This window comes from Galeopterus variegatus, unplaced genomic scaffold, assembly GCF_000696425.1.
Source record: "Galeopterus variegatus unplaced genomic scaffold, G_variegatus-3.0.2 Scaffold9880, whole genome shotgun sequence".
NCBI classification, from domain to species: Eukaryota; Metazoa; Chordata; class Mammalia; order Dermoptera; family Cynocephalidae; genus Galeopterus; species Galeopterus variegatus.
In genome coordinates this window covers 29744-46477 of record NW_007735991.1, presented here as the reverse complement: position 1 = coordinate 46477, position 16734 = coordinate 29744, and the positions used below count along the sequence as shown (strand labels likewise).

Here is a 16734-nt window from a genome sequence, read left to right as displayed (position 1 = left end):
CCTGTGCCGTGTTCACGCTCCTGATCACTGGCTTCTGTGGCTGCCTGTCAGGAGTGTCACTCGGAGATCCTGTGAAAACAGAGAAGAATGGGGTCCCCCGGGGAAATGGAAGCTATGATCTGGGATGCTGATTAGGAATCTCTCTCTCTCCCTCTCTCTCTTTCGTTCTACTGTTCATGGGCATTTGGTTTGTTTCCATTTTGGGGCGATTGCGTATAGCTGCTGTGAGCATTGCAGGACATGTCTTTGTGAACCCACAAGCACTCACTTCTGTAGCGTATATATCCCAGGGTACAATTAAAGGCAAGCACAGGTTTAGCTTTAATGGATCCTGCCAACGTTCCAGAGCGTTTGTGCCAGTTTACACGCCCACCTGCAGTGTAAGAGCGTTCCCCTTGCTCCACACCCTGCTTTTGTCGTCCTTTCAATTTTACTCTCCTGGTGGGTGTGCAGAGGTATCTTGTGGTTTTGCTTTGCATATTCCTGATGACTCATGATGCCGAGCACTTTTCCAGATGCTTATTGGCCGTCTAGATTCTTCTTTGGTGAGGTATCTGTTAGTGTCCTTCCTTATCCTTCGTTATTTTCTTTTTCCTGCTGATTTGTAGAAATGTTTAAAATCAGGTATGAGTTCTTTATCAGACAAATGATAGGGTACTTCAAAAAGTCTGTGGAGAAACAGAATAAAAAGATAGTATGAATCCTTCCATGAATTTCTTGAAGACCCTGCGTACGTGTTGTAATGACCATCTCCTGGTCTGAGATTTGCCATTGCTCTTAGGTGATTTTTGATGAACAAAATTCTTAACGTTAATGAAGTTCAATTTATCAATGTTTTTATTGTTTGTCCTTTCTGTGTGTTATTTAAGAAGTCCTTGCCTATCTCAAGGGTCACAAAGATACTCTACTATATTTTCTTTTAGAAGATTTCTTGTTTTGATAATTGCGGTTTTTGAAGCAAAAAATGATTGAATATCAGTAGTTTCAATCTAATGCCTTCAACATTTAGGTCTATGATTTCTTTCTTTTTTTTTTTTCTTTTTTAAAGATGACTGGTAAGGGGATCTTAACCCTTGACTTGGTGTTGTCAGCACCACGCTCACCCAGTGAGCGAACCGGCCATCCCTATATAGGATCCGAACCCTTGGCTTTGGTGTTGTCAGCACCGCACTCTCCCAAGTGAGCCACGGGCTGGCCCAAGGTCTATGATTTCTGAAATTAATTTTTGTGTATAGCATGAAATGGGGTCACAGTTCATTTTTTCCCCTATATGGACATCCTGTGGTTTCATCACCATTCATTGAAAGGACCATCCTGTCCCCTCTGAATTTCAGTGACAACTTTGTCTCCTATGAGGTGACTCCTGTGTGGGTCTGTCTGATTGGCAGTGTTAGAAAGCTCAGTGTTTTAAAAGGTGTCCTAGATGATTCCGACAGTCGTCAAGTGTGAACTACTTGCTTTAGAGCAGAGATTCTCAACTCTGGATGCTCATTATAATCCCCCAAAGAGGCTCTTAAATGCACCCTCATCCAGACGTTATTTCACGTCAACTAAATCAAAATTCTCTAGAGGGATGTTCACAGAATGGAAATGTTTAATGCTCCTAGGTAATTATCCAATGTGCTCCCAGGGCTGAAAATGACTGCTTTAGAGATAGGTTATGTCCATTTTGCAGGTAAGCAACCAGAAGTCCAAAGTCACGTTTATAATTTCTAGTGGCATTAAATCATTCACTAACTTTCTCTGGGCTGCAGAATCTTTGATGTTCTACTGTCTCCCTGAGTTTTCACCTGGAGAACTCCTACTCATCCTTCAGAACCCAGCTCAAGAGTGCCCCAACTATGAAGTCATCCTGAGAACCCCAGGTAGGATCAGGTGCCTCCTGCATGTTCTCACCTCTCAGAGTCACCACTCCTTTGGCCCTTACCAAATGTGGCTTGTATCTCTGTGTTCTCCAGTGTTCCCACCAGACCAGGGCTCTTGGAGTCTCGGTGTGGCAGGATCATTAACATGTTTCTGGCATCTGGAAGAACCAAAGAGTGAGGGTGAGACTGGAAACTCCTAGTCCCCCTCCCACCCCTACACAAAGCAATGCTGTAAAAAATATTCAGGCCACTCCTCAACCTCAGGCCAGTGTCTCTGGTCCATCAACTTAGAGCAATACCCCTAGCCTGGACAATCACCTTCATCCTCTTAGCTCCCGATGGACACCAGGCCCAAACCCATGAGTCGCAAATCTTCTCATCTACAGGTGGTCGGGGACAGCCTGAAGTCTAGGCTGAGGTCCCCTGGTGGGTGCTGGGAGGGGGCTGGTCCTCCCACAGCCATCCCCTTCATTGGTCCCCGCTGACACCCACCCTCTGCAAGGCTCTTCCGCTTGGGCAGGGGTCGGCAGCTCCTCGGCAAGATTTAGACCCTGTGTTGCTGGCTGGCAGCCCACCTGTGGCAACCCTCCTCCTGCAGCCTACTGGCCTTTGGGAGTTGTCTGAGCTCAGACATCCCCAGTGCAGCTCAGTGTCCCTCAGGAGGTGTCCCCACGCAGGCCTCTCCCTGTGAGTCTCCTGTGAGAGTCTGCCCAGGAGCAGAGTGTGTCTGGGGCAGAACAGGTGGGCGAGGCCCTTGGACTCATACGGGCCTCACCCTGTCATTAGCGGGCAGGGTTCTTCCCTCCCAAACCAGGGGTGTAGACCCAGATTCTGGGTCAGCATCCACCTCGCTGGCTCTCATCCTCCACCTGTTCAGCCTCTGCCATGATGGGACCACCTTCCCTCACCTCGGCCCATCCTTCCATCAGTGGGGTGCGATCCCATCTGCAGCTCTTAGTGAACAGAGACAGACAACGAGACCTTTGGTCTCATCTGGTCAAGCTGTGTATCTGACCCATACACAGCCCAGCAGACAGGCCCTGCTCCCTGGGCGAGGGCAGAGGGCAGCTCAGGGGCCTCATCAGGGGCTCTTTCTGATTCCAGGAGCTCAGGAGCCCCACATCCTCACAGCCTCGTCAGCCTGAGCTGTGAGTGCATCAGTTCACAGCTGAACCAGACCTGGGAATGAACTCGGGTCACCTCTTTCCAAGAAGGCTTTGCTGAGGATAGATTTGGGGATGAGAGAGTCGTGTCTTTGCTAAAGCAGCATCCCAAAAGAAGGAAGAACACTGCATGTGGCTCTTCCAAGGCCTCTGTGATGCTACGGTCATTGAGAAGCTATTATGAAATATCACTAAATGGGGAAGGAATACTTCAATGACTTTTCCTGCTCCCTGGAGTTCCTTAGACACAGCAGAATTGAGAACAGGTATGTCGGGCTCATTGCTCTTCTATCCCAGGAGTGGTGCATGTGGAAGTTTCATACACATCTTCAACGCTTCTCTCTCCAAGTGATAAAACTGAGGATCAGAATTTCCTTTTATGTTTTTGTTTTTGTTTTTTTTTTTTGTCTTTTTTCGTGACCGGCAATGGATCGCAACCCTCAGTGTTGCACCCTTACCGGACCGGGACCGGCCATGGGATCGCAACCCTCGGTGTTGCTCCCGCCCCTCGCTCAGCCAGTGAGCGGCCGGTCTGTATGTGGGATCCGAACCCTCGGCGGGAGCGCCACCGCGCTTCCCAAGCGGCGCACTATAGCAGTGCGCCACCGGGCCGGCCCAGAATTTCCTTTTATGTTGAATCTTTTGTTTTTTTCTTCCTGCCTCAGGTTTATTCATACAAACAACGCAGGAGGACACCGGCCACATGCAGACAACAGCCCAGGGGTCACACCGGTCCTTCTGTCCTCACATTGGCAGACAGAGGCCTCTACTCCAGAGCCTTCGTGGGGGCCTGGGCACCTTCTGAGCCTGAGCTGGATCTGCAGCTGAAGCCATGTCCTGGGCCTTGGTCTGAGACTTGGTCTTGGCCTTTGGCAGGCAGAGCCTGAGACCCTTGGCAATGCGGGCACAAGCACATTTCCTGAGCTTGGGGTGGGCAATGCAGACAAGTTGACCAAGCTTGCATCTGGCGCCCTTTGGGATCTCGGGCTTGCCCTCCTTGGGCTTTACAAAGGCCTTGATAGCCTCAGCGTGTGCACTCATGGCCTTGCCGTTGTTGGCTTGTGTTTTCTTCAGGCCCTTCTTGTTGTGCTGCTTGGCAAAGCGCATGTTCCTCAGGAACTTGGGGTCTACCCCCTTAAGAGATTCCTGTCTTTGTGATCAAGGTTTCTTAATGCCATTTCTGTGCCATTTCCAGGACTGGTCATGTGTGGTGTAGTTCTTGGACCAGGCCATGTCTGCACAGTAACCCATGGCTGCTGAAGTGCCTGGGACCAGAAGAGAAAACTATCTTGAATCTTTTAAAAATTAATTCTAAGGTAATACCTGTCTCCTAAAGACAATTTGGAAAATGCAGAAAAGTAAGATGTAGGGCTACAAAACCCAACCATAGTCCCATCACTTACACACAAGAAATATGTAATAGGAAAATAGGAAAACAATTTGTGATTTTCTTGAATGATCAGAAAGTTTGATATGAATTTTTGATTTCCATTACCCCTAACAGAAATGATGTATTTAGTTGTCTACTCTTCTCTCCTTGATCTTCCCCAGAAGGACTCCATGTGAGCTAAGGTAACAGAGCGGACAATTTGGAGAGCACGAAAAACAGCAAAAGAGAAAAATAAAGGATAAAGAGAATTGATCCCAAGAACCCCAGTAACCAGCCTCTTCTTATTGGTGACAGTGGTGTTATTGGATTCAATATTCAATATCAGGACTACAGGCTGATATACTTGTAGAATATTCCAGCCTCAAGACCCAGACAGACAGCAGTTGGGAAATAGAGTAGTTGCAAAAGATATAAATGGACTTCATTAGGGAAGCCGCAGCCCAGAGGGTGTGGTCTGCACAACACCATGCCGCTGCCTCTTGCGCTGAGGAGAAGCCCCCGGGGAAGTGATGTGGCCATTGCTTCTGGAGCCTCCATCGCCTTCCCACTCAGGCTGGCTAATTTTATTGGCTTTCACTCTACTTTTCCAAGAGGCCATGGAAGTATAAATAATAAAGCGAGAAAGGCAGACCCATTTGGCTGGCTCGGTGGATTTCTCCTGAATGTGCTGTGAGTATCTCTTCCCTTTGAAAAGACCAAGTGCTTCTTGTCTATTCCACATTATGTTTGCTTCAGATTGAGGAAGGATCTGGTATTGTCCCCGGGTGGGTATTTTACAAGAAAATTCTAGAGAAGTTCCAAAATCTAGGGAAGCTGCCCTTGAGGAGTTCACTGGGCGTGTCTGGTGGAGGCCCTGATTTATTTTCAGGAATGTCTACTTCCCAGTGCTTTTCCAGAGGAAAAACCTTGGTGGGTGTGGGGATGGGGACAGTCTTGGGACATAAGGTGACTTCTCTGACTCAGGTGCACCCTAGCTCTATGACTCTGGCCACAGTCAGCCTAGTATGTGAGCTGTTTGTGTACCTTTCTCTCCCCCAAGGACAGACGCTATATCCATCAACTTGCTATTTCATGGAGAGAGTGGGGCCAAGCTGTCTTTTAGAGCACTTTTGCAGAAGTGCCACCACTGATTGGATTCCCACTCTGACTTCATTACTAATGCATATCATGACCTCAGTCTCCTCCTTTGTCCACTCTGGGCCTTGGTTTCCCCTGTGTAGCACAAGTGGCTGCAACCTTGATGGTCTCTCAGCCTTTCCAACCCTTCTTCTCTCACCCTAAAATGAAGTCACTGCAGGGGAGGAGGACCAGGTCAGGCAAAGAGCTGGAAAGTGCTCGAGGGCTTAGAGAAGTCTGTGGTGCTGGTTGTGGACATCACTTCTGGGAAGTGAGAGTGCCGTGTTTGGCTCCACAGGAGGCTGATGGCCAAGCAGCAGCATCAGTAGGGCAGTTCCCTGGGCATTGCTCTACTGCCTAGTGTCTAGCACCTAGAGAGGGCTCGAAAGTATTTCTTGAAAGAATGAAATCAGAAATCCACAGGACAAATTAAGAAGCCAGACGGTGGATATGTTCTCCATCCTTTGTTTCCCAGGAAGGAGAAAAGAATATTTTTCAATGGTTGTTAGCATTCTTTTAGGGGCTTCTCTCACTTCCAACAGGGTAAAAATGATATCTCTCACCACCACTTAGTTCTGTTATAATAATTTAACTTCTAATATTTCTAGAGTGTTTTTCTCTTAAAACAATATCAGTCCCTTAAAAGAGTTGGACCACAGAGCATGTCTGAGATGTCTCTTCGAGTCCGGGGTTTTGTTGGTCTTCTGTTGGGATGCCAAAGCCCATCTTTGGGAAGGATCTGTCAGCTCTCTCAGCTGCCCAAGGCAGGACACTGAGTTTATCCAAGTGCTGTTCACTCTGTGGGGAGCTCCATAAAGAATCTCAGAGGGCCTGGGATTCCTTGGGCAGGGAGATATGCCTGGTGCATTCAGCCTGGTGTGCAGAAAAGGTCTCCCCGTGGAGCAGGAACACTCTGGTTGCCTGAAGCTCACTCTGTTAGGGCTTGAGATGCTGGGGATGGGAACTTGTCCAGAGCATCCTAAACTTTTTGGTCTCTTTGACTTGAGGAAGAATATCACATCAACTTTTCCTCTCAGTCAGTATCATCACGGGGAAGAGAGGTAGGGTACTAAACTGTCAGAAGAAGGGAGAGCCAGGGAGGGGTGGGGGGTGCTATGCACTGAGTGGATCCTTTGTAGTTTGTGTATGTGCTATTTGTTTATATATTGCTTTCCTGAACTGCTGGTGATATGTGGAAGGATTACAAATATTACGGTTAAATGTGCTGCTGCATCTCACGGTGGCTTTAATCAGCGACTCCAGTGACTGGGCACATCAGGACAGTGCGGAGGTAGAAGTGGTGGCCTCCAGTGGGGAGCCCCTCCACGTGTGCACTTGAAGCCCCTGTGCTGCTTGTCCAGAGGGCTGCTCACCTGCTTTGGATCTGTCTTCAGGATGGATGACCCCTGGGTCAGTGAGACGCCCTTTCACCTATTCACGAGAGAAGGAAATTATTTTCCAAAATTAATAGGGAAAGTAATATGGTCAGAGAAGAGTTAAAATACGGATTATACATTTATCTGCCCCATGTGTACTTCACAGGGCTCAGTTTCTATCTCACTCTTTTTCTTCTTGATTTTATTTTTATTTATACATTTGTTTATTTATTATGTATTTATTTATTTATTTTGAGTGACAGCTACATACACACATCACACACATTCCGAACTAAAACCCAGCAATGAATTGCTCAACTCAGGAGAGCAACCTATCAATTTATTGGGGAATAACCAGTTGCTCAGCTATTTTAATTGATGGGATAAAAAAATTAGCCCTTAGGCATTTAACCCATCTGACAAATCTGGGTCAGTTTAGGGCCTGTGGTGACACATGGAAAGGCCCAGAATGCAGATAGTGTGGGCTGTTTTGGGGGAAATGGCCAGGCTGTTGGCACTCAGGGAGGCCTGGGCAGGAGGCCTGTGGGGACCACTGTGACACAGGCTTAAGACGAAGCTGAGGCCCAGCCAAGTGTGGGCTGTGTCCCAAGAGGGTGGGGCAGCAGCTGATTAGCAGCATCTAGTGGGGAAGAAACCAAATTGTCACTCCCCCTCCTGCCCCCATTTAATAGTTGAAGATACTGAGACCTAGAAGCATGAAGAGACTTGCCTCACGGAAGTGGGTGAGGACTAACATCCCAATCGTAATTCCAAAATTGTTTCTCCTTTCTGAAACTCAGTCAGGTAGAAAAATGTTTTAAGGGCTAATGACTAAGCATCCCTGCAAAATTCTGTGTGTGTGTGTGTATGTGTGTGTGTGCACACACGTGCCACATGTTCCTGGAACGGACCTTGCCGCCGTCTCCCTGTCCCACTCCGGGCTTGGCCCTGCCCTTCCCTGGCTAGCACCCAAGGGTCCTGCCTGGTTGCTCAACAGCTTTGCTGAGAATGTTCCACCAGCTCAAGTGACATGTCTTAACTTCTCCACTCCTCGGCATTGGAAAATGGCACACACATAGGCAGCAATTGACTCTGAGTAACAGAAGCTTCTTGTTTGCAATCCAGACAGCCATTGTAAACAGCCCAGCCCACTAACCCTGAGATGGAATCCTTTCCATTTTCTAATTCTTTGTTATGTCAAGCATCCTTAAGGATTTTACTAGTTTCTCTCCTATGACCTATTTTCAGATAGCCGATAGAGCTTTGTTCATCACCAACTATTTTAAATTTTTACCAAAAAGTAGACCTTGGGAGTGGATGGTGCTTACAGAACACCAGGCTCAGATAGGGTAAATGCTTTCCAGAACGTCACACGGCTATGAAGGCATGGGATTGGAATATAGAACTGCCAACCACTTGGTAGTCCTGGCATATTTTAAATATCTACTTGTGTTTGTTAGGATGCTTTTGGCCTCAGGTAACTGACAGTGTAGCTCAACATCACTGGGAGTCTAGAGGTGGGGAATGGGTGCTCTGGGGTCAGCTTTATCAGTGGCTGCAGCTCCAGTTTCTCTGCAAAGTCCTTGTGTACATCCTCTCTGTATTCTGTCTTTGTCTGAGAGTCATTCCCTCAGGTTGCAAAATGCTGTTTTAGTTCCTTGCTGCTGCACCTCCCACCTTCCTGCCTGAGACATCCAGGTAAGAGAGAGGGCAGCACCCCAACATTCCAACACATAGTCCTGAAATGTACCCTCACTGGACCCTGGAGCCACATGCCCCTCCCCGAAAAAGGACCAGGGCAGACACTGTTGTGTGTTCACTGATTAGGTCTGGCCCCTGGACCAATCACTAGCAGGGGAGTTGAGATGACCCTGCACCAGTCAGGCCTCCCCAAGGCACATGGGTTGTCTGAGGGAAGGGTAGACTACTGAAAAAAAAAAAAAAAGGAAGAAAAGACAAATTATTCTGGGAAGCTGCAAGGAAAAATAGATGCTTAGGAGCAACAGGTAGTATCCATTAGGGTTTTCAGATACTGTGCCACAAACTTCTTGCAGACTTCTGCTGTGATGAAGCTTGTATTTGCAAAGCCTGACTTAGAAAGATGAGGGCATGAGGAACTGGGGCGTTGGGGCTCTCCTAGGTACAGGCCCTGTGCTGGTGTTCATTTGTCTGCTCTTTTGATCAACCAGAAAGAGCCTACTCAGTGCCAGGCACTGGGGATTTAGGTGCAGTGAACTCTGCTGGTGCCTGGCCCAGTTCCCTTTTGTTGGTGGTACTGTGAGCGTTGGCTGCTAATAGCTCACAATTGCCCTTCCCATTCCAGAAAGTTGTCCTTGGCCGATAGGAGCTAATTGACCCAGGAAGTTACACACCATGCCCCACCTCTTGAGGACAGCCCTCCAGAACCTTCCCCCTGTGGATCAGACCAATGCTAGGTGTTACCTGAGACCACGTCCTTGCTTGGCTCCTTACCTTTCCCATCATGCTGTCCTTACCTGCCTATGGGCTCCTTCTAAGACAACCTCCTCAGTACCTAACATGCACCCGAATCCCCATCTCAGCCTCTGCTTCTAGGAAACCCAATCTAAGACAACCATGAGCAGACTGTTGTTGAGGAGCTCACCATTTCCCATGAATTATAGATCTGTAAAGATGTGTACATGAAAAAAACATAGGAAATGACACCACAGAGCAAAAAAAAAATATGCCTTCATTTTATGTACAAATTGGTATAAAAAGCATTGACAGTATTATGTCCAACTAGAGAAATCAACAAGCTTTTTGGAATACCATCTCAGTATCCATGGGGGTGGGTTCCAGTACCCCCCTGCAGGTGCCAAAATCTGTGGATACTCAAGTCCCTGATATAAAATGGTGTAGTATTTGCATTTACCTGGGCACATCCTCACATGTAATTTAAATAGTCTCTAGATTACTTTTAATACCTAATGCAAGGTAAATGCTATGTAAATAGTCATTATGCTATATATTTTTTCTATTTGTAGTATTTTTATTGTTTTTTTTTTTCTTTGAATATTTTTGATCTATGGTTGAATCCACAGATGTGGAAGCTGATGATATGGAAGCTGACTGGACTAAGCTTTTGGCAGTCCCCAGGGTGAATATAAAAGTTAAATACTATGAAGGATGTCCAGGCACTCATAACCACCATGTATAGCACACACCAGTCACTGTATTACTTCTTTCCTTTGGTCTTCCTTGAGGATAAGATGGAGCAATGGGTTTCTTTTGTTATTTTTTTCCTGCTAACCTCAGGTCTACTTCTCAACAGGACAATCTCCAAGAAAAATGAAACCCATGCTGGGCCTGGGCCTGTTCCTGGCTGGCCTTCTCACTGTGAAAGGTCTCCTGAAGCCCAACTTCTCACCAACCAATGATGGAGCTGTGAGCCAGGCCCGAGAGTGGAAGGGAAGGATGGCAGCCAAGGACCTTGCAAGGAGCAACACGGATTTTGGCTTCAAGATGCTCAAGAAGCTGGCCTCCAGCAGCCCTGGCAAGAACGTCTTCTTCTCCCCCTTGAGCATCTCCACAGCCTTCTCCATGCTGTGTCTGGGTGCTCAGGACTCCACCCTGGCTGAGATCAAGCAGGGGTTCGACTTTATGAGGATGTCTGAGAAAGACCTTCATGAAGGCTTCCATTACCTCATCCACAGGCTGAACCAGGACAACCAGAATATCAAGCTGAGCCTTGGGAACACCCTGTTCATGGACCAGAGGCTGCACCCTCAGCAGAAGTTTCTGACAGAAGCCAAGAACCTGTACAATGCAGAAACTGTCCCAACCAACTTCCAGAACTTGGAAGATGCTCAGAAGAAGATCAATAACTATATCAGTCAGAAGACCCATGGGAAAATTAATAACCTGATCAGGAATATAGACTCTGGCACTGTGATGCTTCTTACAAATTACATTTTCTTTCGAGGTAAGGCTTGTGGCATGTTGGTGTGGAAAGGATAGACTTGGATTAAAAACCTGCCACTTGCTTGCTTTGTAACCTTGAATTCATGTGTGATTAATCTCTCAGAACCCCATTTTTCCTAATTGTAAAATGGGTAACATGATACAGGCAGTTATTGGAATTCAAAGTGAAAATATATGGGAAATGAGCTTGATGAAGTCTAAGTCACTCTCCATATGTTCATTTTCATTATTACTGATTATCCTAACACAACACTAATTGTAGAGTTTGGAATGACATTTTGTTCCCATTTCTTAAATGAAAAAATATTCGGAGAGATTAATCAGCCTTCTTCAAGTTACAAAGCCAGTTAATGAGAGTCAGGGGTAGAACCCATTTCTCTTGGCCCTAGGGCTGTGCACTTTCCATCACTACAAATAGACACCCAGGATGGTAACTGTGTTGATGATGGTGATGAGGATCACTTTGGTGGGTGCTTTGATCTCCTTATTAGATTCTGTAGATTCCCCAGGTCTGAGGGAGAGTGACTAAAAAAGATGAACAGCCCCAAATTCAAGCATCATTCCCTGCCCCCACACACACCCACTTATAGACAACATGCACACAAAGAGGCTGGCATAAATAGGTGAGAATCAGAGCGCAACAGCCCTCTGGGCAAAACCACTGCTGGGCTGTCAGCAACATGGTCCTGCATACAAAAGTTCAGGTCTCCCAAAATCTACAGAAAGATTGATGAGTGTGGAGAAAAAAAGAAGTAGTAATGGTAGTCCAGAGCCTTAGTCTGCCCAAACCAGAAAAGTAGAAAGGAGAATTGGGAATTTTCCAAAATCCCTATGTCCCCTAGATCACAACAGGAACAACGGTGACAACAGGGATGTTGATGATGATGATAATGACTAGCATCCACTCGACACTCACTATACACAGTCACTGAGTGATACTGCCTTATTCTTCTGAATCTAAATATCCCCATTCTACACATAGGGACAATGAAGCCCAGGGAGATTTAGATATTTATCCAAGGTCATCCTTTCAGTACAGTGAAGCCAGGACTTGAAGGGGTTGGCCCTCAGGGCCCTCTATTGAGTGCCCTGAGGGTAGCAGGTTTGAAGAGCGCCAGGTCTGAGTTTATGCCCAATGGAGTCAAAGCATTCTCAGGATCAGAAAGGAGGGATACAAACACACAACTCGAGGTGTTCACTGCTCTTCAGCAAGCTCCCAAGGACAACCTGTTTCATTAGTTTTCTCAGCCCACATGAGAGCAGCTTCTTCAAGGCTGATGTAGAACAGAGTCAAGCATTTTCACTGTGTCAGACCCAAACAGCCCCCACTAAATGCAATCCAGTGTCCTCTGTTAGGACATGGTCTACAGGCTTCTCTGACTCAGGGGCCTCTGGGCCTAGGGTAGTCCGCTGCTCCACTCTCAGCTCAGCAGCCCTGGTCCTGGCTTCTTTGGGAAATGATCATGGGCCTGAGACCATCTCATCAGGATTCTTCAGGGCATGGCATGAGGGCAGGGATTTAGGGAGTCTTTCCCTGATATTCCAGAATATCCAAACCTCACATCTGTGTGGACGGAGACTAATGGTTATTTGGATCTGTTCCACTCTTTTCTCTTGGGATACTCATGTCACCTTGTCTTTCTTCAATACTAAGCCAGGTGGCAACATGAGTTTGATCCAAATGCAACTAAAGAAGAAGACTTCATTCTGGGCAGAAACAAGTCAGTGAAGGTGCCCATGATGTTCCGTGGGGGCATGTACGAAGTCGGCTATGATGACCAGCTCTCCTGCGCCATCCTGGAAATTCCCTACCATGAAAACATCACAGCCACGTTCGTTCTGCCTGATGAGGGCAAACTGGAGCACGTGGTGGAAGGATTGCAGGAGGACATTTTTGCCAGATGGAAAAAATTAATCTCGCACAGGTAAAGAGGGTGCCCGGCCCATGCAGCCTCTTCCTTCTTCCCGCCTTCCCCCCACTCTCTTTCCTCCTTTCATCCCAGACTTCTTGAGCTCTTGCCTCATGGCCAAGTCCTCTTCTGGGCTCTATGATGAACTTATATTATGGTGGGAAGTAGACTGGGAAGCAAGTCAGACAAGTACAATGAAAACACTTGCTTTTCGAGGGAGGTGCATGAAAACTGTGGGAGCGGCATGGATGCAATCTTGGTGGAGGGTGGTGGTCAGGGAAGCCTTCACAGAGGAGGTGGCATTTAAGTCTTCAAGGCCGAATAGCTGTCTGTATGGAAGGGAGAAGAGCAATGAAATCCTAGGCAAAGGAAACTGCAAGTACAAACACTTGGGGTGTCAAAGGGAGCTGTGAGCTGTTCATTGTAAATAGAATGATGTTTTCGACTGTGGTGTCACAATACAACCAATGAAGCTTGCCCCACGTAAGTTATACTAATCATAACCGAGGGACCAAAGTGAGTAAATACTTTTCTTTTAAAACATTAACTTAGAACAGATTTAGGATCAGCGCACAGAATCCCTCTCAGGCACTTGCCTTCTGATTTGTTGAAAGGTCAACAAACCTTGTTCCAAGGTTCTCAGCAGATCTTTGAACCTCTGGTTTATTGAACCACAGGTGTCCGGCAAATCTGACCCTTCTAGCCTCAGGATGGAACACCAGGACAGCAGCTCCCCATTGGAGGAGAAGAAATAGCATCTCTGAACATGGGGATACCCTTGAAGCAACCGGCAGTTTACAGCCTGTGCTCTACAGTTTTAGAGTTCACAGTGGTGTCTTGGGGGACCCTCCCTAGGGGATTGAGGGGTGTGGAAAGTGAAGGGAAGGTGGACAATGGGAAGGACACCAGGCCCTCTACCCCCACTTCATCTAGAAGTCCTGGCCTTGTGAGACTTAGACTCTAGCAGATCACATTTCCTTTAGAATTCAGATGACAGCCACTTGAGACCCTCCTTTGGTTCGCTGGAACTCGGCATCCTGAGTGCACCCCGCCCCCATCTCCAAGTTATTTCTAACAATTTCCCATGAGGCTGCAGCTCTGGTGTGGGCAGGGGTGCTTCGTGTTCCCCTCGCCAAGGCCCTCTGCCTGGAGGACCACAGAGAGGAGGGTTCCTGTCACCCCAGGTGCATCCTGCCTCCCCAACCCCTTCTGGCCCTGGAATGACAGACGGCGGGAATGTCTGCCTCCCCCGTGGGAAACTCCACACCCTCTTGCAGGGCACCGGACTTGCCCATGGTCCCCAGGGGGAAATTACACTCTGTGAGAATGTGACAGGCCAATGTTCCTGCCTTCTGAGCTCATTCAGTCTGGAAGGCAAGTTGTCAAGTTGCTTTGGTCTGCAGGCAGGGCCTGGTCCAGACCACTTCAGTGGTTCTTTGTGGGAGAGAGGAAGGGGATGGGATATTCCTCTGTGTTCTTTCTGCAGTCCCCTTCAGACCGGGTGGCCCAGGAGAGGCTGAAGAGTAAAACCACCTTTTTCCCATAGAAAAGTAACCAAGTCAACAGACACACCCCTAAAAGACACACCCCCAATTTCCATGTGCGTAGGACATGTCGGAATTTAGGTTACAGATGACTTCAGCTTGGCCTTTGTCTAGAAGGCAGGCAACTGCTCTGTATTTGCATAATTAGAGGTTGGCCGCTGCTTCGATTTCCCCAGAGGGAAAGTTCTGTTTTCCCAAAGGGTAATCAGAAGTGCCACTTTTGTGGGGGCACAAGACTACTGGAAGCTTTGCAACAGCCGCTTTCCTGTTAAAACATGCTGAGGGCCCACTCCCAGCCTGGGTACCCATGGTCCCCAGGGGGAAATTACACTCTGTGAGAATGTGACAGGCCAATGTTCCTGCCTTCTGAGCTCATTCAGTCTGGAAGACAAGTTGTCAAGTTGCTTTGGTCTGCAGGCAGGGCCTGGTCCAGATCACTTCAGTGGTTCTTTGTGGGAGAGAGGAAGGGGATGGGATATTCCTCTGTGTTCTTTCTNCACTTCAGTGGTTCTTTGTGGGAGAGAGGAAGGGGATGGGATATTCCTCTGTGTTCTTTCTGCAGTCCCCTTCAGACCGGGTGGCCCAGGAGAGGCTGAAGAGTAAAACCACCTTTTTCCCATAGAAAAGTAACCAAGTCAACAGACACACCCCTAAAAGACACACCCCCAATTTCCATGTGCGTAGGACATGTCGGAATTTAGGTTACAGATGACTTCAGCTTGGCCTTTGTCTAGAAGGCAGGCAACTGCTCTGTATTTGCATAATTAGAGGTTGGCTGCTGCTTAGATTTCCCCAGAGGGAAAGTTCTGTTTTCCCAAAGGGTAATCAGAAGTGCCACTTTTGTGGGGGCACAAGACTACTGGAAGCTTTGCAACAGCCGCTTTCCTGTTAAAACATGCTGAGGGCCCACTCCCAGCCTGGGTACCCCTCACACTTCTGCACATTTACTGGGCTGTGTACCCACCTTCCACAGCAACCCACCATTTGGTCTTCACACTTTGGCATGAGCTAAAGTTGATCTCCCTGCGTGCCGGATCCTGTGTCCTCTCGATACTCAGGAATGTCACCCTGCAGATTCTCTCCCTGCTCTCCCACAGCAGCAAGTGTTTTTGTTCTCTGCTGAATCATTTCAATCAGATAGAAATATGCTATTATTTTTCCCATTGTAAAACCTGACAGGTGCCCAGGAATAGCTTACAGCACATAGAAGTGACTAGAGCTGGCCTGCAGGAGATCTCAAATGCTATTATGCTTCCTGGCATAAAACCTTTTCTTGATCTGCACGTCCCCCACTGACTGCTCAATCCTGTTGCCCCCTTGTGCAGGTAAATACCTTGAGGCAGTTGTGTCTGTTGACTGTCCCCAGCTGCTCTCATCCTCTCCTAAACCCACTCCAGTCAGGCTTCTGTGCCCACCTCTCTGCAGAGACCCTCATTGCCAGGGTTGCCAGGATGTCCCTGTTGAAAAACCTGGTGGCCAGTTTCAGGCCTCTCTTTCTCGAGTGGTCAGTGGCATTTGTCCGGGTTGATCTCCTGACCTCCTTCAAGGGCTCCCCTCACTTGGCTTCCAGCCGCCCACTCTCCTGGCTCCTCCTGCCTCTCTCCTTCCTAGTCTCTCTTGCTGGAGAGCCTCTTCCCCCGGAGGTCTGACCCTAGTGCTGTGGGGCTCAGTCCTCAGGCCTCTTTTTTGTCTATATTCACCCCTTAGTGAGCAAACCAGGCTCAGAGCTTTAAACACCGTCTGCGTTACCATGCCTCCCACACTTCCCATGCCCAGTTCTCTTCCCAAACTCCAGGTCACGTGTCCATCTGTTTAGCCAGGATCTCCCCTGGATGTCCAATGGGATCTCAGTCTCAGCATGTCCAGAATGACGTTCTGATCTGCCCCTGTGGAACTTTCTCGGGCTTGCCTATCTTAGTTCATGGCGACTCCATCCTTTTAGTTGCTCAAGCTAAAAACCCTGGAGTCATCTTGACTCTGTCTTCTCTCAAAACCCTCATTCAGTCAGGAAACCCCATTAGTCCTACTTTAAACTATATCTGGAATCTGTCTCTTCCCACCACGTCTGTGGCTCCTGGCGTCTGACCACCACATTACCTTCCAAATGGTTTCCCAACATCAGTGCTTGTCCCCCGGATCCCCACCAACACCAGGAGAGTGTTCTTAACAGAGCGGACAGGATGATCCTTTCTAATCCTAAGCAAAACCACATCACTGCTCTGTTCAAAACCCTACAGCGGCTCCCTATTTTATTCAAGAAAAAGAAAAAGCCCAACTCACCTAACTCACTTGCCTCCTTCCAGGTTTGCTTAAGTCTTCTACTTTACTCCAGGCTTCCTGATTCCCATAAGTTGATCTATATATTTTTTTCACAGCACTACCAGTATATGATATATACTTAAACTGTGTGTGTGTGTGTGGGGGGGGG

General features: G+C 47.8%; 1 protein-coding gene and 1 pseudogene across 1 annotated transcript in view; one reads left to right on the top strand and one right to left on the bottom strand.

The window, feature by feature from the left end:
- Window positions 1-3794: 3794 nt before the first annotated feature.
- Window positions 3795-4261, bottom strand: LOC103609640 (annotated as a pseudogene).
- A 5958-nt stretch (window positions 4262-10219) lies between these two features.
- Window positions 10220-16734, top strand: part of SERPINA12 (serpin peptidase inhibitor, clade A (alpha-1 antiproteinase, antitrypsin), member 12) — a 10263-nt gene continuing 3748 nt past the window's right edge. The window contains exons 1-2 of the mRNA XM_008593938.1: window positions 10220-10853; window positions 12507-12777. Coding sequence (XP_008592160.1) covers window positions 10220-10853; window positions 12507-12777 — 905 coding nt within the window. The remainder of the gene's footprint in view (window positions 10854-12506; window positions 12778-16734) is intronic.